Raw genomic sequence first — 26,653 nt, forward strand, 5'->3', positions numbered from 1 at the left:
TTAGAATATAATCTTCTCTGAGAGCTAATCGCAAGTGATTCTATACTATTTACAAAATCTAGTTTCGAAAGTTAACGAAGTAATATCTTTTCTTCATTTATTGAAAGAAGTGATTTATGCTGAAGGCTCATCTTATCGTTTTAAATCTATAAACTTAATCAAAATCAAAATTTTATCAGAAATCTTTGTAGTCATTGTTTTCTAAATGTAGAACATGATATTTTTCACATAATGAATTGCACAGATAATTTAGTTGATAAAATGTAAATATATTTTTAAAATGTCCAATCAAGACATTTGTCCAATCAAATACATTGAACTGAGAAGTGTCATTCAATATCACATTGATTCATTTAATGCATTGTATCAGTTAAAAACTGACAGAGAAGAAGATTTAAACTCAATTTACAAAATGATCAAAACAGAGTTGATTGATTCAAAGAAACATACTCCCCAAAATATTACAAAAGACATTTTAAATATCATTGTGCATAATAATCGGTATACAAAGTCATACTTGAAACTTGCAAAACTCATTACTGATGATTATCATGTAACGGAGGTGTCCAATATTAGCTATCTTTCTAACTACCTCTTTTATGAAGAATATGGAATTAATTTGGGCAAAATAAAAAAATCAGAAACAAATTACCTACAAAATCTCAAAGTTCATTCAGAAGATACAATTTTCAAAATAATTATGAATAATGACTTAGAAAAATTCATTGCATTCACTGAAAGACAAGGGTTTGATATAAATCAAAAACACATAAGCGGTTTATATCCATTTTCATCCTGGGGATATTCATTACTTGAATTATGTTGTTACCATGGAGCAGTTGATTGTTTCAAGTTCTTAAGAACAGAATTTAATTCAACAATAACTAAAGCATGTCTCGAATTTTCATTTTTAGGAAGAAGTAAAGAGATCTTGAGTGAATGCTTGAAATATCGGAAACCAGATAATATTAGCATGATATACGCAATTATTTCACACAACATTGATTTTGTTACATTCTTGATGAATGAATATGGTTTAGAGATCAATTTAGATTACTGTGTTAGAGATAACAATATTGAATCATTTTTAGTATATTTCGATAAACTAATGATGTTGACAAATGTTTTGTTTATTCACCTATGTTTAATATTCCATTCTTTTGCGAATATTTCCTTTCACGTTGTAGACATGTCGATACAAATGTTAATAAATTAACAGCTCTTCACCATGCGACATGGAATAATTGTAAAGAAATAGCCGAACTTCTTATTTCACATGGCGCATGTCTCGATGTGAAAGCTGAATACGGAAAAACTCCTCTTCATTATGCAGTAGAATTTAATTGTAAAGAAACGGCCGAAGTTCTTATTTCGCATGGTGCAAACATCAATGAAAAAGATGATTCTGGGAAAACTGCTCTTCATTTTGCAGCGATTAAAAATTGTAAAGAAATAATCGAACTTCTCATTTCACATAGTGCAAACATCAATGAGAAAGATAATTATGGAAAAACCGCTCTTCATATTGCAGCAGAATATAATAGTAAAGAAACTGTCGAACTTCTTATTTCACATGGTGCAAACATCAATGAGAAAGATAATTATGGAGAAACCGCTCTTCATCTTGCAACAGAATATAATTGTAAAGAAACTGTCGAAGTTCTTATTTCGCATGGTGCAAATATCAATGCGAAAGATAAATCTGGAGAAACAGTTCTTCAAATTGCAACAGATGAAAACTGTAAAGAAGCTGCTGAAGTTCTCATTTCACATGGTGCAAACATCAATGAAAAAGATAGTTATAGACAAACCGCTCTTCATATTGCAACAATTAAAAATCGTAAAGAAATAACCGAACTTCTCATTTCACATAGTGCAAACATCAATGAGAAAGATAATTATGGAAAAACCGCTCTTCATATTGCAGCAGAATATAATAGTAAAGAAACTGTCGAACTTCTTATTTCACATGGTGCAAACATCAATGAGAAAGATAATTATGGAGAAACCGCTCTTCATCTTGCAACAGAATATAATTGTAAAGAAACTGTCGAAGTTCTTATTTCGCATGGTGCAAATATCAATGCGAAAGATAAATCTGGAGAAACAGTTCTTCAAATTGCAACAGATGAAAACTGTAAAGAAGCTGCTGAAGTTCTCATTTCACATGGTGCAAACATCAATGAAAAAGATAGTTATAGACAAACCGCTCTTCATATTGCAACAATTAAAAATCGTAAAGAAATAACCGAACTTCTCATTTCACATAGTGCAAACATCAATGGAAAGATAATAGTTATGGAAAAACCGCTCTTATATGCGAGCAGAATTAATATATATAAGTTAAAACTGTCGAAATTCTGTATATCATGATGACAAACTTATCAATGGAAAAGATAATTATGGAGAAACCGCTCTTCATCTTGCAACAGAATATAATTGTAAAGAAACTGTCGAAGTTCTTATTTCGCATGGTGCAAATATCAATGCGAAAGATAAATCTGGAGAAACAGTTCTTCAAATTGCAACAGATGAAAACTGTAAAGAAGCTGCTGAAGTTCTCATTTCACATGGTGCAAACATCAATGAAAAAGATAGTTATAGACAAACCGCTCTTCATATTGCAACAATTAAAAATCGTAAAGAAATAACCGAACTTCTCATTTCACATAGTGCAAACATCAATGAGAAAGATAATTATGGAAAAACCGCTCTTCATATTGCAGCAGAATATAATAGTAAAGAAACTGTCGAACTTCTTATTTCACATGGTGCAAACATCAATGAAAAAGATAAAAATAGAAAAACCGCCATTCATCATGCAGCACAGAAAAATAATAAAGAAATAGTCGAAGTTCTTATTTCGCATGGTGCAAATATCAATGTGAAAGATAAATCTGGAGAAACAGCTCTTCAAATTGCAACAAATGAAAATTGTAAAGAAGCTGCTGAAGTTCTCATTTCACATGGTGCAAAAATCAATAACAGACCTGCATGCAGCATTTAAAAAAAGATACTTTTTGCCACATTTAATGAGTTTTTTTTCATCCAATTTAGAAGTAGATCTCAAGCTTTCCAAATTGAAGCTTATCTGATACTTCTTAGATTTTTGGTGATTAATACTAAATGGATTCACTCTTTTATCAACTACATTTTGAACAGAAGAATCATTAATCCTGTATTGGTGACATATGCAGCATATAGAATGCTGCAGTACCCTCTACCACGAAAAATGGAAACAGATAAATAAAAAATTAACATATTCTCAGAAAAAACAAATTATGAAAATGAGTAAGCGTTTGTATTATTATATGAGCGCATCAAGTGGATTGACGAGAAGTTCATTTTTCTTAAACGATGGAAGAGCTCGCGTCTTATGATTATCTCATAAAGGCTAAGGATTACAACATACGGAATATTGCTGTGGTCTCTTCCATCAAAAATGGTTACAGGACGGAATCGAGAAATCAGGCAAGATGAAGAGTATATCTGTCAAAAGGGTTATCAGGCATGGAAAAACTAGATATGGATTCTTTGAACCAAATAAAATGAAATAATCAGTATATTGGTCGCTAAAACGGCTGGTATTCCCGAAGTATGAGAACGAGCAGCGATCAAAAATTGAGAGGATTTTTGCGGTTCTAACAGTTTTCAAATGGAACATTCTTTGGGTGAATTTACGACTTTCATGACTTCTACACTCAGTTTGAGCGGTCCCCTACACTCATACATGATCATTTCAATCATTGTATTTGAGATTATCCAAAAAGAAACAAAATATTTAATATTATCAAAAAGTTTTTCCTGATTACTGCTTGCATATCGCTTCAGGACTAGGTACAGAGCTTGCACTCACGATCTTTAATTCAAAAAAATAAAAATCCTAAAAAGAAAAAAACTCCTCCCGTGTGGATCGAACACACGACTTCCAGATTAACAGTCTGACACTCTAACCAACTGAGTTAGGGAGGATTACATTTATTTAATTTTTTATAAGTTTATAATTGATTCTTTTTATTTTCTGAAGAAATTGAATTCATTCTCAATTTGAGATTTCTGAAAAATTGAATGAAACAATTGAGAAACAATTTATTGAGCATTAAAAAATAATTAGATTTTTTGTGTGATGTAACATTTCCTTATACAATACCTAGTCAAGTGTGCAAAACTTAAGAAATAGAACGAACACTCTTAACTTTTGCATGATGATCAAGCAAATTATGATTTCATTTATATTCTTTTCACTACTAGTTAAAACAGTTTCAGAAATAGCAGATAATTTATGGCTAGTCAAAACTTATTTATATAAATTTTAAATAATTTGTTTTTTTTTAATACAGAAATAAAAATAATTAAACAATAGAATATACTTCAATTCTTTGTCCAAATCTAACAGTTTTTGTGGACAAAACTAGTTCATAACCCAAATCATAGACAGCGTCGAACGCCGGTCTTGTCAACAGTATTGTTGGCTGATCATAAATAGAGACTTCTATATCCTGAGTAATTCTCGGAGTCAAGAAATCGAAATGAGGTGCAATTGTCATGTCGCTCTCAACCAACGCGTTTTCGTACACAGATATTGTTATCTTGTACTTGTAATTCAAAGGAGTTGCCCATTCCTTAATCTTCAACGCGAACAGAATCAAGTCATTCACTGCTTGTGTTGCGTTTTTGTCTGTCAACGCTCCAGAAACAATTCTGAATGACTGCAAGCTGCGGAAGATTGGCTGCAGGTCAGGTCCTTCAGCAGCGAACTCCATGATCTTCGTCGTGACTTCTACAGCGTGTTCATCAACAGCTTCGTCAGAAAACGTGATGTACGCGACACCTAAAAATGGAGCAATTTTGTGTGTGAATCCTGTTGGAACAAAAGAGGAAATCGTTCTGTCCAAGATCGCATTTTCTCTCACCATTCTCCTGGTAATTCCTTTCTTTATTGTTTTGTCTACAATTATCAGTGCGTAGTCGATTTTCACGTCGTTCAAAATCAGATCCGAAATCGGCCTGAAAATCAGCTTGAAAAGGAAAACTGAGCCGTCTGGCGTCTTCCTTTCTGCATTGACAATGAACTGCTCTGTAGGAGGAAGTGTCGCCTCGATGTTGACGCCGGAATGAGAAAGAAATTTGTCAATTTTTGTGACGCCATTAGTTGGTCGGGAGAGAAATGTATCGTAGACCGAAGGAGAAGCATATCTGATGACATTGTTTGAGTCTATAAGGAATGTTGGATCGATAACGCCTGAAAAGGCTTCTTCCTTCAATTCTCTGATTAAATCAAATTTTTTGGCTTTGTGTGTCTTTGAATCGTCAAGAGGAGTATCAGTACCATCTAAAAGATAGGCTGCTGTAAGAGAAATGATCTGTACGAAGTCGTCAATCAAGAATTTACTTGTCAAAATTGAAAACATGAAGTAAATCATGATTGCGAAGGCCAATATTACGTACAATGTCATTGTATTCATATCAACCCACTGTTGGTCGATCTCTTCATCGGATCCTTTGATAATTCCATCATATAAATTCGGAACTATCATATTCCATGCGGAATTCAGGGCAACAAAGATCTCTTTTACGATGGGATCATCGAATGTATACGTTTTATTCTCCGTATTCATGAAGATCTGCATGTTCAAGCACAAACCATTAATTGCTCCGGCCAATGAGTGGTAATTGTTGTCGACTTCCTTGAACATGGACTGCATGGAGTAGTATTTCGAGATATTGTCCATAAACATGTAAGATTTTATCTCGAGAAGTTCATTAAAAACGCGATTGAGGTAAGTATCTGGGTTAACTGCAGAGTTTGTGTCATTTCCAACCTTCAGAGCTACTAAACTTCCTGTCAAAGTGATCAAAGAAGTCAGATTTGAAACAAATGAAAGTTCTTCAATGCCAAGATACACTTTATTCTGCTTTTTCTTGATGTTTGATAGGAATAATATGAAAACCATTATGGAAATCGCTTCAACGATGATGCAATGCGTTGTCATCATCAAAGATCTCTCTGTAGAAGTAGCAAATTGACGTGGAGGAGTCTGACACATCATCTGCTTCAAGTAGAAAGCCTTTGTGCTCTCAATTTTTGATGAAATCCTGGAAGATTTATGCATAATATGTTCAATCTTCTCAATCATCATTGAAATTCTGTTTTTAGGGATCATCATTAGCATATGGAAATATTTGTTATATGAATTATTAAGATATTGTATGAAAATAATATTAATAAGTAAAATAACAACTAAAATAACATAAGCAGAGATCATCAGCTTGTTAATCTTGTTATTAACTGTATCTTTCATGCTCTGCTGCATTGGATTTGATGATTTCGATACAAAATCCATAATTCTGTCGATAACAACTGCATTGTTATCAAAATTGTTCGCAAACGGAGTTAATGTGATGTTATGGAGATAGGAAGTGAATACGAGGCAGTTCAAGAGAGCTGGGAAGAAAGTAAAGTTCCGAATGTGATTATCAGCAAATTTGTAATGAATTATGCCTTTTGCTTCCAAATACTGTGTTAAATTGAGGTACTTGAATGAATCATACATGGAAAACAATGGATCTATTTGATCTGCGATCTTTAAAGTTATTGAATCAATATCATAAGTAAAATTCTGCAATCCCGATGTGTAGATCTTCTTTGTGTAATCATTCAAGAACATCTGTGGGTCTAATCTATCTTTCTGTATGAAATAACCTACAGTTGACGCATATAAAATAGAAGTCAAATTATTACTTACGTCAGTGAACTTATCAATGATATTCATGGCCGATGTCGGGTATATTTGGAAGTTATGGACTACAACGAACGTAAATATGATTATTAAAAAGGTAAAAACGTAAGGAAGCAAAAGAGAGAGTTTCTGAAGAATGAGGAACTTCCTGGCGTATGTTTCATGTATTGTTTTGCCTGTTAAATAGTATGGCTGCTTCTGGAGTTCGTTTTCTTCGTTGTATTTTGTTATATCATTCTGAATATGGAACATTTTCCTTGCGTCCATCAGTATCTCGTCTTCTGTATCAAAAGGAGTGCCGAAGAAAGGTAAAGGAAGGTTATCTCGAAGTAATTGAACATATGAACCCGAAATTTTGAGTTCTTTTATCATATTTACCGCTGCTTTGTATCTTTCGTGTGTCTCCATAGCCAGAGAAACTGCTCTATTCGACCTGGAAGCGTTGATTTCCTTCCAAAATTGAACTGAATATGACAAAAACGAAGAAACAAAGGCTTTTGTTACATCAATGTAACGAGACTTTGTATCTGTTGAACCGTCATCGCGTTTAGCAATCTCCATTTTGTAAGTTGAGAGGACAATTATGTCAATTGAGGATCCTTTTGCTCTTCTCTCGAGTTCTCCTATACCATAGCTCATTGCTGAAGGTTGCAGTGTTGGGAGAAGCATTGCCAGCTTGATATATGTTAAACAAGTCAAGATATCGTCAGGAAACTTCTCCATTCCGAATTTAATCATCGCCAGATTGTAGTTTAGTATTTCATAGCCTATACAGGAGTAGTTTACCCATTTAACTGGATTGTTTATGTCAAGAAAAGCAAATCCTTGTTCTTCTGCTTCAAGAACTGATACTAATATCTTGTTGTTCATGTGGAGAGCAATAACATAGCATATCTTGTATGTTGGATAGAATAAAATTGTCGTAATTTGAAAGGCAGACAAATAATTATCAAATCCTGCGAGATAAACGATATCCCAACAGTAGCCGATCAATGTGATGAATGATACTGCCCAAATAAGTGCATTGACCTGCACGTATGTAAAAGTTAAAGCTCGAACGTAAGAATAAAATATAATTCCGAATAAAACGAAAACAACAGACGCTACAACGATGTTTAACGTTTTGTTTGTCTTCACATCATGTGCTACTTCAATCAAAATGAAGATAATGTAAGTAATGTAATCACCAACACTATTTTCGACCCATTTTGCACCAATGCAAGGATAAAACGATGGAGCGCATGACAATACGCAATTACCGTATATACAGATGATTATATTTAGTAAAGACGAGACTAAACAGTAAATAAACGATGTATAATCTCCATTTTCGAGCAAATTGTAGAATGATACGGCTAGAAACGATGCTGTCCACGGAAGGAATAGTCTGCTTGCGAAATGGAGTAAAACAAACGCTGCATTTGAAATGTTAAATAATCTTTTTTTGAAATAAAAAAGCGCAAAGTATATTGAAAGCGTACCGATGAAAACTATAACTGTTACAAAGAAAATAATTCGTTCGCAAAGTAAAAGCAATCCAGTTGTAGAGTCGTAATCAACAATTCTAATAAAAAAGCAAAAGAATTTACGTAAACCTATTGAATGAGTTGATTCATCTGTCTTGTTGAAGTATGGTAAAACGAATGATGAGGCAAGTAATTGAAATGGTGGAAAGAATGAGTGAATAAAAATTAAAATTCCCATGGCAACCCTAGATTGAGAGTAATTTAACAGGGCAGACGCAATTCGTTGAAGAGTATGGGTACCAACTGTGTCTCTAAACGTGAGGCTACTCGATGATGTTATATCAACTTCATTCATATTTTTACAAAGATTTTAATCAAAAAGTGACAAATTTTAAATTTTATTTGATAATGTAAATAAGGCATTATATCATGATTTCGGAAGATTATATTGATGAACCGTAGTTATCTGCAATGAGTACTGTTATAGATCTTTCTGGTTCAAATTAGAAGAATATTTCAATTTGTTCTGATTATTTTCATTGTCAATGCATCTGTAAATGTCTAAATCGTACTTCCTATATAAAGTTGATATGAATATTCTAAGCTTTCATCGAAAATCCCTGATCTTGATTTCATTGGAAATCCTATCGACTGTTTCAGAATTAAATTGGTTTTATTGTAAGCTAGATGGATTGCTATCAATAATATTGAATTATCTCTAACATCATTATGACCAGATAAAATATTGAGTTTTGACATTTTTGGAGTAGATATTTTCTTTCCTGAGAGAAACCCTATTCCATAAAAACTGTTAATCCTAAGAAAAAGCAGAAAATAAAAAATTTCATTAATGAAAAAATGACTAAAATTAGATAGAAATTATAATATTTAAACAAACAAAAGCGCATGAGTTGTCTCCAAACTCCAGAGTGGAACTCCACAAAAACTAATCGAGTGATAAAGCGATTACCATAGAGTAGGGAGAGGATCAGAGCAAGGAGACTTAGATTTCTCTGGTAAGATTGTTGGGGTTGTCTGGTAGAAGGTAGTTTCTGTTTTCTGCAAGTTATTATACCAATTAACTAATTTGAGATTTGCGCTATATGAACCTTCGGCTCTAACAAAGGTCATGTCTATAAGTCTCAAACAAGAATTCTCTAGAGAAAATCTATCATGCTGATTGGTGATTGTTATTGATTTGGATAATTTTTGGCACAATTTAAGATTTGACCTTCCATTTTCGCTGGTGGTGTATATATGATCTCCATCTTTGACATCGTAAAAATCAAACGAAAAGTGCTTTTCGAGGATAATATTATTGTGAAAACAAATTATTGGATCTTGGCAATTGAGCCTGTTCTCAATACTCCCAATGATGTCAGTATGCTCGAACATCAATTTGAAAACAGCACCAGCAGGAGAGTGTATAAAGATATTCATATTAATTGTAATAATCAATTTTGAATTATTAAATCAATTAATTGTGAAATTGAGAACTATAGAGAAATAGAAAACGACCATATATTATATTAAAGTATTAATAATGGGAAATAGACAACTCTAAAATTGTGAGAATAGAAATTTTTAAAAATCGCCTTATGAAACATAACGTTTGTTTTACGTTCGAATTTTGGTGGAAAATAATAAAGAAGGGGACATTATATGTGCATATTATTCAATTTTGATTGAATGCTTAATCAAAGTCTGTAAATATTGAAAATAAAACGATATTATGGAGAGCAAAAGAATATGTATTAGACGCTTTATATAGCAAAATCATTAAAAAATCATCGAATATCGAAAAAGAAAGAAAAAAAATTAATTTAAATGAAATGCTCAGTTATTGGTATAAACGATAATTGGAATAAAGAGCATAAAATTGAATTCAATTTAAGGGTGCACACGAGAGGATCATGTAAACTTCAGAATTTAGAACCTTATTTTTAGGCATTATCTTGGCTACCTATTTAGGCTCGAAAAGCAAAAAATATCAAAAAATACAACTTGAGTCCATTATGACCCTTTCATGGAGGTAGTTTTTATCCGCTAGTATTTTCCCTTTGAATCTCTTTACAATTCGAAATCAAATTCAAAACTCAGTAGAAGAAAGGAAGAATCGACTTACTACGGTTGTAATACGAATAAATACATATATTTAATTATTTTTCTTTACATAATAATTGTTTGAAGCTCATATTCCAACAAATTTTTAAATAAAAACATTAAAATGTTGAAAATGTTCATATATTTTAATAGGGTTTTGGCACTTTATTGAGGAATTACTACATACATAGTCGAACTGAACTTGATATTTTGAAATTTAAATTATTTATCAAAATTAAAATTTAACTTGAAATTTATAATTATTTAGTCATATTTTGCATAATTCTAAGTAGATTTTGTAAAAAATCAAGAAAGAAAAATTTTAACGTGCTTTATTTTTTCTTTTTTATAATAATACATATTATTATATAATTAACATATTCATAATGTTTCACCCTTTCAAAAATATAATCCTCCTCCTCTCAAATAAACGTACATACGGGTGGCCTCTTTTTTCAAAAATTAAAATTTGAAATTTTGGGCTCAAATATTAGAGATTTTTTCAACCTTCAACGATATATGTTGTCTATATCAGACCTCCTTTCTTTTTGATACTTAACATTGTTCCTAAATCTTAGCCGTTAAGGCTGTTCTGAAAATATTTTTTTTCGAAAAAATTCGAAAAAAATTCTTAAAATTCAAAACTCCCTTAATTCCTGAGGATTTTGGAAAAAAGTTTTTAAATGAACATGTGTATATTATATGAAGTATATTGATAAGGTAAAAATCAAATTTTATTGCATATTCATCGAGAAAATAAACTAACGAATCCCTCAAAATTGAGAGGGTAATCCTCCTCCTCTCAAATAAACGTACATACGGGTGCACCCTTAATGATTAAATATGAAAAAAAATTGTTCGATATAAAATGATTTAGTAGATTGAACTGGAGATAAATTCATCCGTCAAACGTTAGAACGTTATATCGAGAGCTTTCAAATTATTGCCTGAAATTTGAAATAGGAGAAAAATTGAGTTATTAATTGAGTTGATGTTTTGAATTTTATATTATCTCGAAAGAACAGATCTTACTTGAAATAAAATATCTTTTTTAAAAAAGAGGATGATTGAAATTTGAGAATTTAAAAATTTATTATATTATTTATTGAAATTAATGGATTACCATCAAGATTTAATTTATCATTTATTTGAAAAATTGAATTAAAATTAAAAGAAAGACTACATGCATCATTCTGTGTGTTATTATAACAGCTAAATTCAATATTTGTAATTTCAACATTCTCAATTTTAATTGATTTTATGATTTGCATATACATTCCATATCATCTTCTGAATTGCATTTTCACTAAATAATCAAATTAAATAATATGATTCAATTTTCAATAAACGATAAATTTCGTTTCCACATTAATACGCTCCTAAAATACCGTGACAAACTCTTTATGAGATTGATTGACCTTCTATGACACTGATAAAATCATTAAAAAGCTACAAAAGATTATTGAATTAATAATTCGAAATAATATTTGCATAATTTTTATCTTCATCTCGACCTATATTTGCATATATCAAAATAAACTAATAAATAGCAAATATTAATTTCATTCAAATTAAAGAGTTATTCGATACAGTGGACTGATAATAACTGTACTTTTCCAATTACTCAAATTCATCCAAAAGAAATTAAATGACTCATCCTCAACAAAAAAAAACACAATTGCAAACAACCACTTAATTGTTGGTATCTTCAATACGCTCTCGAATAATTATAGACACCCCAACCATGATTCTGAAATTGAACCTACTCCATATATCAAATATTTTAAAAAACTAAATAACAAACTTGGAATAGATATATACTGCTGAAAATTTGTTGAACTTCATTATGAATTTCATTGACTTAAGAAATATTTCATCATTCGAAAATTAGAGCTTAAACAAATGGAAATAGCAGCACCGAACTAACATATCCTAGATTAATAGCCTCCCTGTTAGCAAATGAAGGAATAACTCATCTATACAATTTTTATGGTAAGATTAGCCACTATTATTATATCTAAAAAGTAAATAGAAAACATCAACTAACATCAGAGATTAAGAAATCATTGTGAGAAAATGTGGACAGTCGAATGCGACGAATATGAACATAAAATTGATTACATTATTAAAAGTGACATTTTTGAATGTCTTAGAAAAAAATATATATTTATGGGGTTTTATCTGGCAGATGACAAAACGGATAAAAGAGATATTTTGTTTAAAATGGATTATATGATAGGAGGATAGCCCAAATTTCGATTTTATTTTTTATAGTTTTGATCAATAAACTCAAATTTTCGAACTCTTGTCATAAAATAAATTATGCTTGTATTATAAATATGTGTACTTTCCTTCTTGTGTCATTTTGACAAAAAAAATTGACCTTTCAATTTTTGAAAAAGGAATTAATTTATGAATAGCGTTATGATACGGAATATTCTCATTAAATTTTGAAAACAATCAATATTGAAAATCTTCATAAAATTATTCAAATTTCCAAAATCTTATTGAAAAATTGACAAAATTATCATGTTTGATTAATTATTATATATGTTAATGATTGAAAAATATTGGTTCAATGTGCGTAAATCTCACAAACTTCTCATCTATTGTCATATTTCTGTTTTTCAATAAGATCATTCCGGTTCTAAAAGTAAAAAATATTGTATCAGCATGTTTAATAGGAATTCCATGATTTCATAATTTTCAAAATACTTCTCTCAAAAATTTATCCTCGTTTCGATATTTATTGTTTATTATTATACAAACCATTAGAATTTAAACTGATTTGGACTGAGGTAAATTGAATTTTGTTTTCGGTTAAATCTGAAAATCAAAATTGATTTTTCTATCACTCTTATCAAATTAAATTTGATGCTTGCCTACCCAATGAATTCAACTGCAGCTCAGTTAAATCTTACAACAGCATGCTCTCAAGAAATCATAAGCAATATATTGCTATCAAAACCCTGCATTGCAATTGATTTAGATGAAACACTCGTATTCAGTTATCAACTCCCTCCGAAAACAGAATGCTTCCCTGTCAGAATAGGTCGAAGGAGAGCATATGTAACAGTTAGACCAGGTGCGATTGAATTCCTAGACAAAATCAAAGAAATGTACGAGATTTTCATCTTTACAGCTTCAGAAAAGCCTTATGCGGATAAGGTTATTGATGCTATCGCTCCATACATAGACCAGGAACATCGTCTTTTTAGAGATTCGTGTCAATGTGCCGACGGATATCACGTCAAAGATCTTCGTATCTTAAATCGTCCATTGAACCGCGTTCTCTTAGTTGATGATATGTGTGCCTCTGCGCTCTTCCAACGTAGTAATCTTGTTAGAATCACTCCTTGGATGGGCGAAAAAGACGACACAGTTCTTCTCCAACAGCTTTTGCCAGTTCTTACACATATTTCAAAGGAATTTGATATTGCTTCCACAGCTATGCAGTTATTATCGACCAATGTTTATCCATCATTATTCACATATTAAGCCCATACCATATTATCTTTTGTTTGTATTTTTGTAATGTTATTAATTATATTATGCGTAATATTTAGCATGTAAATGTTATGATATTATCGAAGTTTTAATTTTCATATATTTTCTCAATTGTACGTTTCTGGAAATAATGTTTTATACATCATTTGTGTTTCAGTCTGAGTTGGAATAAGAGCCAAAAATTAATGTTCGTATTATCCGAAACTTTAATTATCAACGTTATATAAAATAATAAACTGTTTTTATCTAACGATAAATTCCAAAAATCCTCAATTCTGGGAGAGAAGATGTATCTTAACTATAAAACAAATGGTTACTAAGATAATTAAAAAGCTGTAAATAATTATTAAGGGAAAGATGTTTTATTTCAGTGATGTAATGTTTTCTTTTATGGCAGGAACGTTTAATCCGACTAAGGTTTTAATTGGTTCCAAGCCTTTATCATTCTTGCAGAAATTGATAACAGGTATTTGATCGATTTTATAGTATTCCTTAAGTTCGGGGTTATCTTCGACATCAACTTTAAGAAAGAGTACGTCTGTATTCTCTGCTGCAATTTTCGGTAACAACATTGCTAATCTACGGCAAGAACCACACCATTGTGTACTCATATCGAGAACAGTAAGTCCATTATGGCTCTCAATTGCACTTTTAAGATCTTCTTTTGAACCCTTAAACTGGATAATGTTGTTTAACATTGCAACCAACAAAAAATAAAGAAAAATCTGAAAATCGAAAGAGACAATCTATTTAACTTATGTTAAAGAGGTATATTTACTATGTTAAGTTGATTTGGAAACCTGTAATTCGATTTTTCAATTATGATGCATTATAAATGTAAACTTCATTATGGATTAAAATTATAAAAATTTCTCCAATATTTTAAAAATTTTTGAGAGAAATTGAATATATTCAATCAAAAGTGGTTAGATTGTAAAATTTTGTGAATTAAATTTATCGCTCAAAGTAAAACTTTCATTTAATATTATTATATTGGTTCTTAAGGATAAAGATAATAAAATGTTCCTCTAAAATCAGTAAAAAAACGTTCACCAGTTTGGAGTTCAGGTATCAATTGGTCATGTCTTAGGCAGATAAATATTACGTCATTAAAGGCTTTTGAAGTAGGAAATATAATCGTGAAATCAAATTCTTAAAGGCTGAGCTTGATTTTGATATGAATATATCAGTTTTTATGTCCTCAATCTAAAACAGATCTCTTGATTTTCCAAATTTTTTCTGATTTTTGTGATTTCATATTAAAAATTGTTAAATTTATCATTAAAATTTGATTTTTGGAAAAAATTTGGAAAAATTTCAGAGAATATTTAACGATGATAAGATTTTATTTTAGATATTGGTTCATTTCCTCCCATAAACATTTGAAATATACAGAAAATACAAAAATTTATTCTGAAATTTCAATTTTCTATTACTTCTTATTCGATAAAAACATGATTTATAAAGAAAGACGTGATGGAAATTTATCAATCTATCAAAATTTTTATTTCTCACAAAAATCTTAGTTATGCTTAACTGGCATCTTCCATTCGAGGTGCATGTTGTTAAGTGGCTGAAGGCCACGTGTAGCACGAAGGATGTTCTCCATGCAAGCACGCTGCTGGAAGAGTGAGTTGATGACTGGTGTGCCTGTTGGCGTTCTTGGAGCCTTGAGGAGGAAGGAAAGAACGGAGTAGACAGCGTTCATGTGGTGGAAGTCCTTCATTGTTTCATCCTTGAGCTCAACACGTGTGAAGAGTTCCATAAGGATGATGAGGTCGAGCATCAATGGAGCAGCAAGAAGGGAATCTTCGCATGTGTTGTGGACGGAGATGATGTTCTTGCCACCGCAGAAGATGTCGGAGTCGTATTCATCGAGAGCACGCTTTGAATCGCCAACGGATGGGACGTACTTGATAACGACAACGTGATCTGGATGAGCTCCCTCTGGATAGAGGATTGGGTTGTAGCCAACCATATCATCAATGACGGAGGACTTTGAGATCTGCTTTGAGCGGAAGCACTTCTCGAAATCGAGGTTGAGACCATCGTTGTTACCAAGGTGGTTGTAGGAAACAACAGCTGTTAACTTGAGACCTGATGAGATGAGGAAGTCAGCCATGACTGATTTGAACTTTGTCTGGCCTGTCTTGAAGTCATCACCCATGATGGCGACATCTTCGCGTTCAGCGAGCTGGATAAGTCCTGGAACGAATGTGTTCTGTGGAGAACCGTTGATGTATGGGATGTGTTCGAGGATAGCAGCTGTAGCGTAGATTGTAGATGGGGAGATTTCTGGGTCGTTGTTCTTGATGCCCTGAAGGAGCTGTTCTGGTGTCATGTGGACGCCTTCCTTGACTTCGCAGTATCTCTCTGTGTTGGCTGTCCAGAGGATGATGAGCTTCTCGAGCTTGTTCTGCTCCTTGAAGTCTCTCATCTGCTTACGGACTGTCTCGAGCTGTTCCCACTTTGTGCCTGGGATAACGTTGTCAGCACGATCCTTCTGGTTTGGAGCAACGAAGTTGATATCGAAGACAGCTGGAAGTGGGTGCATCTTCTCAAGCTCGTCCTTGATCTGAACAAGCATGGCTGGCTCCATAACATGAGCACGGCGAGCTGATTCATAAATGTTGAGCTTGGAAATATCCCAGCCACCGATGACTAAATCGTTTGGATTAACCATTGGGAGTAAAGCCTTGAATGGAGCAACATATGTTGTGCCCTTTTCATCCTGACCGAGGTATGTTGTAGCGCACTGTGTGAGGGAACCATGATAGTTAGCCTTGACCTCGCCACGCTTTGTATCCCAAACAAGATTGTGCGTGTTTGCATAAACACCGGATGTGAGTGTTGTACCGTTGTTGCCACCCCAGCCGATGAGCATGACACCGGTCTTTGGAACATGTAAGTTGGTCTTGAACTCGAACTTCTTTGTCTCTGGGACAATCTTGATTCCATCAGCACCGGCAACGACGTGTGATGTATGGTAATCATAATGGGAAACCATTTCTTCACCCTTGATGGTGACATTTGGTGCATCAACTGAGAACTCGTTAGCGAGCATCCTCGAGAAATGAAGTCAATTGAGTTATCTCAAATTTTTACGATATTCAATTATTTTTTCAAAGTGAAAATACGGTTTTCCGCTCATAACTTCGATCATTTTGAATGAAAAACATCTTGTCGTTCAACATCTATTATTTCATAATAAAGATGTTGTTGTATTTATGAGAATTTTTGAATTCGAATTCAAAAATAATGAAATTAATTACTTATTATTAACATGTAAATTCTAGAAAAATTATTGTTTGAAGTAAAATCACTTTTTTCAGAAAAGATAACCTTCTCAAAATAAAGCTATTTACTCAAACTAATTTAGTTATATTCCTTATAAAAAGATAATTTCCAATATGTAATTTTTAGAAGATAAGATTTTTGAGAGGCTTGACATAACCACAGAAAGGGTAAATTAAATCACTACTTACAATACCAATATCATGATGAATAATATATTAAGATTTTTTTGGATTTTCATTTGGCCATTTTGATAAAATGGTCGCGTTTTATTTACTATCATCGATTTCATGCATTGTTGAATTCAGTGATCTCATATATTATAAGAATCCTATCGATTCATTTAGGTTTGATTTAATTTTTTCATTTGTTGCGAAATCAGATTGTTATGGTTTTCCAAAAAAGTTGTAAAAAACAATTTCGATTCTCGAATACAACTCTCTGTCATATAGCAATTATGATTTAAAGAATTGACCCAAAAAAATCCAGAAAAAATCGGAACAATTTTTGATCTCAGTGTTATCCATATAAATACTAAATTATTGTTAAACATGTAACATGCTGATTGCTATTATTACACTATTTTTTAACTCTGACTTAATACGTTTATTTTTCAAAATCTTCATAGTAAATCAAAAAAGGCAATCTAAATAGCTAAGTCCGAAGCTAACCGAACATATTTTATTCTCATCTATTTATTATTGTCGACAAATTTATTTTACAATCATTACTCTTCTAAATTGAATTTTTAAAGCATCTCACAGCTTACCCGCTATTAGTATGCCAATTTTATCCAGTTCCAATATATGTCATTGATAATGAAATCTCAATTGTAAGTGAAAAGTATATGCATTCTTTCTGTTACGATGAATTTTTGATTTCCTAAGTACATGTAATTGAAAATACATAGGAGCCATATCCAAATTTAATCGAGAAGACAATCATTTTACAGTTTATTTATTATTCTCTTATAATCTTTTCACTATTGCATCCTCCTCCAGACACTACGAATTATGATTTCAAAAAGGCAAAATGAGAACATTTTTGAAATTGAAAATCAAGGCGTCAAAAATTTTCTCACTGGGTTTTCGTCTATCAATCCCAGCTCATTATATACGCAACCAATCAAAAATCTGATATGGGAGTCCAAGGCTAACTTTTTGTTGTCTACCTAATAAAAGAGGAAGCAGCATTAGTGAGAATAATCGCAAATATTCAATTTAAATTATCTTTTTATTCTTAATTTAAAGTGACAAAAAGAATAAAAAACCTATTCTAAGGCATGTTGTTATGTAAATGAGACTAGACATCATATTTTATGTTATGAAAAAAAAAATTTAGAATTTTAGAACAAAATAAATAGAAAAAATAGCATAACTTATGGATGTGCGTATATTAAATTTAATAAATTAAGAGAAATTATTTTTGGCGCCAAAATTATTCGTTAACTCTCAAATTTTTCTGAGTCAATAAGCCGCCAAAAAAGTGTCATTTCTTTATAGGAAAGGAAACCTATTTGACGAACAATCCGGACACTAGTGCCTCAGCGAATTTCCCCAAACCCACCAATCCCCTCCCTGCTGTTGTGCACCATCGATGGAAAGTAAGTCATCAATAGTCTCTTTTCCTTGGACTTGAAATGTAAATCTCGGACGAAAGTAAGTCTGACTTGAAATGTAAGTCTCGGACGAAAGTAAGTCTGACTTGAAATGTAAGTCTGATTCTAAATGTAAGTTCTAGACTAAAGTAAGTCTGATTCTAAATATAAGTCTGATATTAAGATAAGTTTGTAACTAAAATTAAGCCTTATTCCAAAAGCAAATTTAATTGTATAATAAGTCTGGATCTAGAGTAAGCCTTAGTCTACAGCTATTCTGTGTCAAAAATAAGTCACGAACCATAGTAAGTTTCGGACTAGAGTATGTCTGTAATTCGAATCATTCATATTCTTCAATTATCGTCTTTTTATCATACCATAGTTTTTATCAATCTCGTTCTACTAAAAAACCTTTATATTGGTGATTTCTTTGTTAAACCCGTATTTTTTCATGTGAATCTTATTGTATAAACTCTAAAAGTTCAATTTCCGGTCGAAAAAAACTTGAAAACAATTTGTATTCGACGAGTTAAAGAGCTCTATTTATTCTAAATTTTCCAAAAAAAATTAGATTTCGTTTTTTCGCTTCAAAAAATATTGTTTTAAGTTTTAAAATTTGTAATTCAAAATTTTTTTGGAAAGATTTACGATTTTTTAATACTGCGAATGAGTTTTATTTTACATACTCTATTGATAAATCATATTTATGTCGAGATATAACTTTTTTTAAAAAAATTATATGCAAAGAGTGTTATAGAATTCTAGAAGGTATAGTGCATAATTTGAAGTATACTATCAAATAAAGAAATTTTACAGTTTTTTAGTTTTATTTAGATGTACGTTATTTTAGATGGCTTCGTCGAAAACAAAGCATGTCTGTTAAGTTTATTCTTAACATGGTAAATAAAATGGCAACGAAGCCCAGTGTACTGCGTCTTATGCCGTAGTTTTTGTTATCTTCATACTCAAATACAACAAATACAAATAGATTTATTACGAAAAAACGTATAAAACAAATGATATATTTATTTCTAGACAAGTTGACGAACATGTAGCGCAACTGTATCGCTTTAGAGAACAGTTCTTCCAACACCTACTCATTCAGTGAAAGACTGATTCACATTGTTGCTGGTAAGTCTGATTGCTTCAGATAGAGAGCATGAATTGCTTCTTTATCATCTAATCCCCATCCCCCTTGTTCCCGATTGGATGACATGGACAATTCATCTTTCTCTAACGAAACAAAATGACACTTTTTTGGCGGCTTATTGACTCAGAAAAATTTGAGAGTTAACGAATAATTTTGGCGCCAAAAATAATTTCTCTTAATTTATTAAATTTAATATACGCACATCCATAAGTTATGCTATTTTTTCTATTTATTTTGTTCTAAAATTCTAAATTTTTTTTTTCATAACATAAAATATGATGTCTAGTCTCATTTACATAACAACATGCCTTAGAATAGGTTTTTTATTCTTTTTGTCACTTTAAATTAAGAATAAAAAGATAATTTAAATTGAATATTTGCGATTATTCTCACTAATGCTGCTTCCTCTTTTATTAGGTAGACAACAAAAAGTTAGCCTTGGACTCCCATATCAGATTTTTGATTGGTTGCGTATATAATAAGCTGGGATTGATAGACGAAAACCCAGTGAGAAAATTTTTGACGCCGAAAATCAAATTGTAAGCATAGGCGCTTTATATTTGCAGAAGGACTCAAAAACAACACATTGTTTTATCCAAAAATAAGGATATTACAGATAAATAAAATTTTGATGTTTGAATCAGCTAATGAATTTGTAAACTATTCAAAAGCGATTAAATTTTGACATCGCTGAATTTTAATTTTAATATTATTGCTTTTCATACTTATACACGCATCTTCTCGATAATACATTAGAAATAATATCAATTCAAATTTTGAAATGTAATTCAATTTGAATAATCTTCCCATCAAGTTAATATTTCTTCAAAACTAATCAAGAAAGTATATATGATTAATAAAACATTCTTTTTATAAATGCTAAGTCAATTGACTCTTTAAATAATCCCTTTCAAAAATTGAAAAAAACACTCGATTTTATAAAAACTTCATTTTTTTATATTGTTAATGATTGGACTTTATCTTGCCAGACTGTCATATGGTCTTGAAGCTGTTATCGACGGTCCATACTCTGTTACTCTTTATGATATGGTCGATGGAACAAATGTTTCAATAACAAACAAATTTAAAACACAAATATCTATAAAGAAGGACAAGAAGACTAGAAAGGATATTGGTGCTGAAATTTCAACATTTAGAGGCATAGATTATTCATTGGAAGTCGAAAATGATCCAAATGGTTTATATACAATCATCAGACAAACTTTATATTGCAAAGGAAATGGTTATAAAAAGTTTGATTTTTCATCAGGATTCCTTTTTAACATTGAAAATATTACAGAAGCTGGTGAAGAAATTGAAGACGTTGGATACTGCATTAGAATGGATGGCATTGGAAAGTACACATGGGTAATGGAGAATAATCCATCAGTTGCTGATAAAACTTATTCAAGCTATGGATACAGCGCCAAGGGGCCGAATTTATTTACAGACACTCCTTTAAAGAACAAAAAAGATTTGAGATGGATGTCAATCACATGGGATACATATGGAATCAAAAAAGACGAATACCTTATTGGGCAATTCATGATTTATAAAGGTTATTATCGCCCAGCAAAAATTACAATAGATAAAGATTCACTATCAGAAACATACGCAAAGCGAGAAATGATAGATGTAAAAGGAACAATCTTATACAATTTTACCCAAAGCAGTTTAGATGTTAAATACCAGCTTGTTAACAAACAAACAGGAAATATTGCTTTAGAAAAAACTTTCGCTCATTTTACATCAATGGTAAATCATGAATTTCCGTTTTCAGAGAAAATCAAACCAATTGAGGCTGGAAATTACATATTAAAAGTCATCGGATTAAGAGATGGTTCTAATCCAATCGAATACAAGACAGATATTGAGATTCTTTCAGTCAATTCAAGACCACAAATCGAATTAATTCAGAAACCGAAACATAAGCACTTCCTTCCAAAGAATAAAGTTGATTTCTCAGCAAAAATTACAGACTTAGATGAAGAAGATAAAGAATTTGATGTCTACTTCATGTTCAACAATAAAAAGTTTGATCAAGGAAAGTTAAAATCTGATGAAGAATTAAAGTTCACTTTTGATATTCCAGAGGGTTTAAAGGAAGGAACATATCCAGTTAAACTTGTTGCAAATGATGGATTTGAATCAAATGAGAAATCATTTGAAATTAAGGTTCAGGACAACACAAAATTGAATGTAATTTTGGAAGGTTTGCCAGGAAACAAGAAATTTGCTCCAGGTGACAGTGTTCCATTTACAGCAATCATTTATGATCCAGATACAAGTATGGATTCTTCATTTGTTATACAAATCTTTTTGGATGAAACAGAAGTTCAAAAAATTACTCTTCAAAATAATGGTGAACAACTAAAGAAAGAATTTTCAATAACAGTTCCAAATGTTGTTGAAAGTGAATCTGGAAGAGTGAATATTGTTGTAAAAGGACAAACTGAAGAGGACGAAACAGGCTTCACGTTCTATATCAAATCAAATATTCAGGAAGATACAGGTAATGGAGATGAAGAAGAAAATAAAGGAAATGAAGGTGAAAAAGACAAAGGAGAAAAAAGTGAAGAAAATGATTCATCTAAAAAACGAGATGGTTCAGAGAAAGCACTAATTGCTGTCTTATGCGTATTGATTGTTTGCTGCATTGCTGTTGCAGCCTTTATTGTTTTTACAGTGTTAACTACACCACGCACAAATTAAATATATCATATAATTTTCATATGCGATATAAAATCATCTTTATTTACAATGCTGAAGAAATTTAAAACGAAAGACTTGCCATGTTATTTAAACTCGTGTAATATATGCTAAATAAAAGAACTTCAATAATCATTAGCAAATCAAATCAAATTGAAATTCGAATGTTTTTGTATTGTTTATTGAAAAATCCATAATATAGTTAGATATACCTCAGAATTAAAAATGCACATATCAAACATTCTTTATTTTAGAGATTTACGAAATCCAAATCAATTATTAATCTGTATTTCGTATTTCTTACATAAAACATGTAAACAAATATAACAGCCTTTAAGATATTATATTGGACAATTTCTCTATAAGAATGCAATTGTCAAATAAAATGGTTTACTTGTCAAAAATAATAAAAAATGGAATCCATCCTAAAAAAGAAGAATATAGGTGGAGTCCATGTTGACAGCGATACAATTTCATGTATTCATTATGATACCCTTTATATTTTCTTAACCGCAAGCGGAAATATCAATGCTTTCGATGCTTCAAGTGCATTTTCTTGGAAATTTCCAAAACACGATTCATCTATTCAAGCAGATATCATCTCCTTAGCTGCATCTCCAACACACTCGTATGTTGCTGCAGGATTTTCTAACGGAAGTTTGCAATTATACGAGATGAAATCGAAAAAATGGCTTAAGCCATATCCAGGATTAGTACAAGGTCCCATCACAGGTTTAGCATTTATAAATGACCAAACAATGCTTGCTTCTGATGGATCCGAAAATCTTTACAAATTTACAATTTCTGCGCAGCTTTGGGGCACATCTGTTAACAAAAGTCTTTATTACACATCCGATTTCCCAATATTAAACATCAATCTCCCCTCAATTTTCGTTCAAGGAAAATTAATTGCTCCTGCCTTCCAAAACATATCAATTTTATCATGTTCAGGCACTCTAAAGCTCATGTCATGCGGTCATGAAATTGTAGTTCTAAAAAGTTACGATGTTTCTGCTCATATCAGCGCAATTTACGTAGTTTCTCCGTCCTTACTTTATTTCTGCATCTGTGAACGCAGAATGATACGTATCTTTTCTCTTGATGACAAGCTCAGCACAGAAGAGATTTACAAACACGAAATCGACGTCGACCCTCAATATGTTGGATTTTTATCACAACAAATCGTAGTTATCATTTCGAAGAATCTTACAGTCACTGTAGTTTACTTTACAGAGAATACTTTCATCAACGAAAAGCTTCCGTCAAATTCTTTAATTATTTCCGGTTTATCTGAGTTCTACATAGTAAATGAAGGCGATGTCAACTCAATATCGCTCTGTACATACCAGGATCACTTCGAAAACATAGTTCAGACAGGAGATTTTTCAAAAATTATTGATCTTTGCAAGAGAGCTTATAACGGTGAACCGTCGGTTTCTATCGGTCTTCCGCCAAACCAGAAGCAACGCGCCGTCATGATTGAAAGAAATCTCAGCGGACAATTTAATTATTTTGCAGAAGAGAAGCTCAAAGCGAAGGAAGACCCATCAGCTGTAGCCAAAGAGGTCATCAAACTATCTGTTGACCTCGGAATGAGGAGATGGGCCATTGAACATGCAATTTCGTTATTTGATTCTTATGAAAGCGCCGAACCATTGTTTAAGCAGATAATTGAGATAGATACAGATGCTACAAGGTTTGAGTACTCGTCACAGTTCGTAGAAAGGCTTCTTTCGGAAGATATCAAAATTCCAGAAAAGGAAAACATCGTTTTTAAGCTTCCAAACAAGGTTGCGAAGACTGAAACACTCCTGAAATATGCCCAGAGTAAGAAAGACTACGTTCTTCTGGGCAATTTACTCAAAAACAGGGTAAAAGACAACACAGCCGCATTATCATCGTATATGTTCTCCGGAAACCATAAGAAAACGAGCGAATTCCTCAGAGAACTCATTCAGAACGGCGGCCATTTCACAATTCTCGTTATAAGATGGTTATCTGAGATTTCATCTCAAAAAACTTTCGACCATTTGGCATTTCTACTTGAAGAGGATAACGACCAGACCAGTTTCATCGTGTCAAACGTGCTACTCTACCTTGAACGTTATGCTGCTCCGTTTCCGATGGATTATTTCTTCTCAATCCTGCTCCAAACACTTTCTAACATGGGCGATAAGATCAACCAGACAGTTATTTCAACATGCCTCGACTTTATCATTGATAAAAGAGTCACTGTTGCTCCGGAAAACCTTCATTTCATTTTAAAGGTCATTTTCGACACAAAATCAACAAACAACAAACGCGAAAAGGCTCTTTTGCAGCTCCTCAACACCCAGATCGATTCAAAACTCTTCGATACGATGATAACTTTATGTGATGCGTTACATTTCCATGATGCTAAGATAGAAATCTTCATAAAGATGAAGAGATTCGATAAGATCATCAATGAGTTCATTACTGAGAACAAAACAGGAGTTTTTGACTATCTCAAGAAATATATCAACGACGAGACATCGAATTTCGTCCTGGATGCACTCAAAAAGAACTCTACAGCCTTAGTTCTTCTCGATGTATCCAAATTCAAGGACCTTCTCTTTGAAAAATACAATTCCCAAATTTTTGATGTGGTAACATCGATTGAAGACCAGTTAATATCGATGTACTTTGTCAGAGAAATCCTTAACGACTCACGATCAGAGGGATTCAAGCTTCCAGAGAAGATTTTTACGAAATTCATAAATTTCCTATGCATTTACTACCCGAGAGAGGTCATCAAAGAGCTCAAGAGCATCGACCTCAACCAGGAGATCCTAGAAATCTGCTACAAGAACACTGTTTACGACGCGGTAGCTTATATCGAGCGACAATTCCATCAGTTGACGGACGCCTACGAAGCACTTCAGAAGTACATTGTTCAGACAATCATAGAATTCAAGAACAATGCTCCTATCGCCGATACAGAGCAAAGTCTGAATTTTATTGTAAATTTCATAGCCGATGAGTGCAAATCGAAGACGCAGGAGTTTGTTGCTGTAGTAGGAGACATCATCCGCTCGTTTGCTGTTGTTTTTACCTTTGGAAAAGACGATAAATTATTTTTAGATTCATTGAAGAAGATTTGTTTGTATCTCTGCAACGTTGTATCTCATGGCGTTGTCATGGCCCACGTGGAGAACGGCTACAAAGACGTGGATCTTGGAAAAGTTCGAGATCTCCTCGGAGCTCTGATTTACGACTTCGATTTCGTTGTCGACAGCTCTGCGAACATCCTCACTATCTACAAGAACGACGAAGAGAAGTCCTTCAACGATGTGAGACAGACAATGTCAAAACCGATAGAAGTTGGCACTTTTTGTAGTTTTTGTCAGAAACCCATTGTTAATTCTGATGTGAGAGTTTTTGGGTGCGGCCACTACTTCCACAGCTACTGCTGCGCCAGGGAGTGCAGAGTGTGCAACCCAACAGCTGTCCCTGTTTCGTCACACGCTCCTTTCTCGATGGACGTGAAAGTCAGGCTTTTCGAGAGACATCTAAGGGAAACAAACATGTTCTACGACGAGGAAGAGCCTGAACACATGGCTGATATAAAACTTATGAATTGTGATGCGGATCTTTTGATGAAAGGTCCAAGAGATGATGCGGTACCTCTTAAGTAAAAAATTTAACACTGTTTATTATAATTTTAGAGTTTTTTTTTATTCCTTCAAAAAAAGTTATGATGGAAAAACTGCTCTTCATATTGCATGATAAAAGATACAATATTATAAATGGCCGAATTAATCCTTGCTAAAAATTACATCATTTTCACTTGGATTTTTTCCCCATCCCCTTCAGATTAGGATCATAAGAATTCAAAATACATATACTTAATTTAAAACGAAGATTACTAATCTATAAACAGTACAAGAAAATATTAGATTTTTTTTTTCAAAAAAAGTTATGATGGAAAAACTGCTCTTCATATTGCAGCAAAGGGATGAATAAAGTTTTGAAAAGGTTCATGGAATAACTTAACCAGAAGATATTTCTCATAATAAATTACACATTTATAATTGCAAAATAAGATGAGAAATTAAAAATACAAAGA

General features: G+C 32.3%; 7 protein-coding genes, 1 non-coding gene and 1 pseudogene across 9 annotated transcripts, besides 1 other annotated feature; 4 read left to right on the plus strand and 5 right to left on the minus strand.

Annotated features, from left to right (window-relative positions):
• The first annotated feature begins 273 nt into the window (after positions 1–273).
• On the plus strand, positions 274–3,272 carry TVAGG3_0895350 (annotated as a pseudogene). Its single transcript has one exon — positions 1,144–3,007. A coding segment is annotated over exon 1 (1,864 nt).
• A 626-nt stretch (positions 3,273–3,898) lies between these two features.
• TVAGG3_0895360 lies at positions 3,899–3,972 on the minus strand. The gene has a single exon. It is a non-coding gene; the product is annotated as a tRNA-Asn (tRNA).
• A 380-nt stretch (positions 3,973–4,352) lies between these two features.
• On the minus strand, positions 4,353–8,562 carry TVAGG3_0895370 (uncharacterized protein; the record flags this gene model as incomplete). The annotated part of the gene is made up of 1 exon (XM_001308568.1): positions 4,353–8,561. One exon carries the CDS (start codon positions 8,559–8,561, stop codon positions 4,353–4,355), a length of 4,209 nt encoding a protein of 1,402 aa, XP_001308569.1.
• Positions 8,563–9,077: 515 nt separating this feature from the next.
• Positions 9,078–9,653, minus strand: TVAGG3_0895380 (uncharacterized protein; the record flags this gene model as incomplete). Its single annotated transcript, XM_001308569.2, has 1 exon — positions 9,173–9,646. One exon carries the CDS (start codon positions 9,644–9,646, stop codon positions 9,173–9,175), a length of 474 nt encoding a protein of 157 aa, XP_001308570.1.
• Positions 9,654–10,100: 447 nt separating this feature from the next.
• Positions 10,101–11,139: a mobile genetic element.
• Positions 11,140–13,180: 2,041 nt separating this feature from the next.
• On the plus strand, positions 13,181–13,809 carry TVAGG3_0895400 (phosphoprotein phosphatase protein; the record flags this gene model as incomplete). The annotated part of the gene is made up of 1 exon (XM_001308570.1): positions 13,184–13,807. The coding sequence occupies one exon, from the start codon at positions 13,184–13,186 to the stop codon at positions 13,805–13,807; it is 624 nt and encodes a 207-aa protein (XP_001308571.1).
• Positions 13,810–14,165: 356 nt separating this feature from the next.
• TVAGG3_0895410 (cell redox homeostasis) lies at positions 14,166–14,517 on the minus strand (the record flags this gene model as incomplete). Its single annotated transcript, XM_001308571.1, has 1 exon — positions 14,179–14,514. One exon carries the CDS (start codon positions 14,512–14,514, stop codon positions 14,179–14,181), a length of 336 nt encoding a protein of 111 aa, XP_001308572.1.
• A 777-nt stretch (positions 14,518–15,294) lies between these two features.
• TVAGG3_0895420 (inositol-3-phosphate synthase protein) lies at positions 15,295–16,885 on the minus strand (the record flags this gene model as incomplete). Its single annotated transcript, XM_051251028.1, has 1 exon — positions 15,339–16,880. One exon carries the CDS (start codon positions 16,878–16,880, stop codon positions 15,339–15,341), a length of 1,542 nt encoding a protein of 513 aa, XP_051086503.1.
• A 3,938-nt stretch (positions 16,886–20,823) lies between these two features.
• TVAGG3_0895430 (uncharacterized protein) lies at positions 20,824–22,604 on the plus strand (the record flags this gene model as incomplete). Its single annotated transcript, XM_001308573.2, has 1 exon — positions 20,824–22,569. One exon carries the CDS (start codon positions 20,824–20,826, stop codon positions 22,567–22,569), a length of 1,746 nt encoding a protein of 581 aa, XP_001308574.1.
• Positions 22,605–22,979: 375 nt separating this feature from the next.
• Positions 22,980–26,222, plus strand: TVAGG3_0895440 (VPS8 subunit of corvet complex family; the record flags this gene model as incomplete). Its single annotated transcript, XM_001308574.1, has 1 exon — positions 22,980–26,222. One exon carries the CDS (start codon positions 22,980–22,982, stop codon positions 26,220–26,222), a length of 3,243 nt encoding a protein of 1,080 aa, XP_001308575.1.
• Between the last annotated feature and the right edge of the window lie 431 nt (positions 26,223–26,653).

This window comes from Trichomonas vaginalis, chromosome VI (genome assembly GCF_026262505.1).
Source record: "Trichomonas vaginalis G3 chromosome VI, whole genome shotgun sequence".
NCBI lineage: Eukaryota > Parabasalia > Trichomonadida > Trichomonadidae > Trichomonas > Trichomonas vaginalis.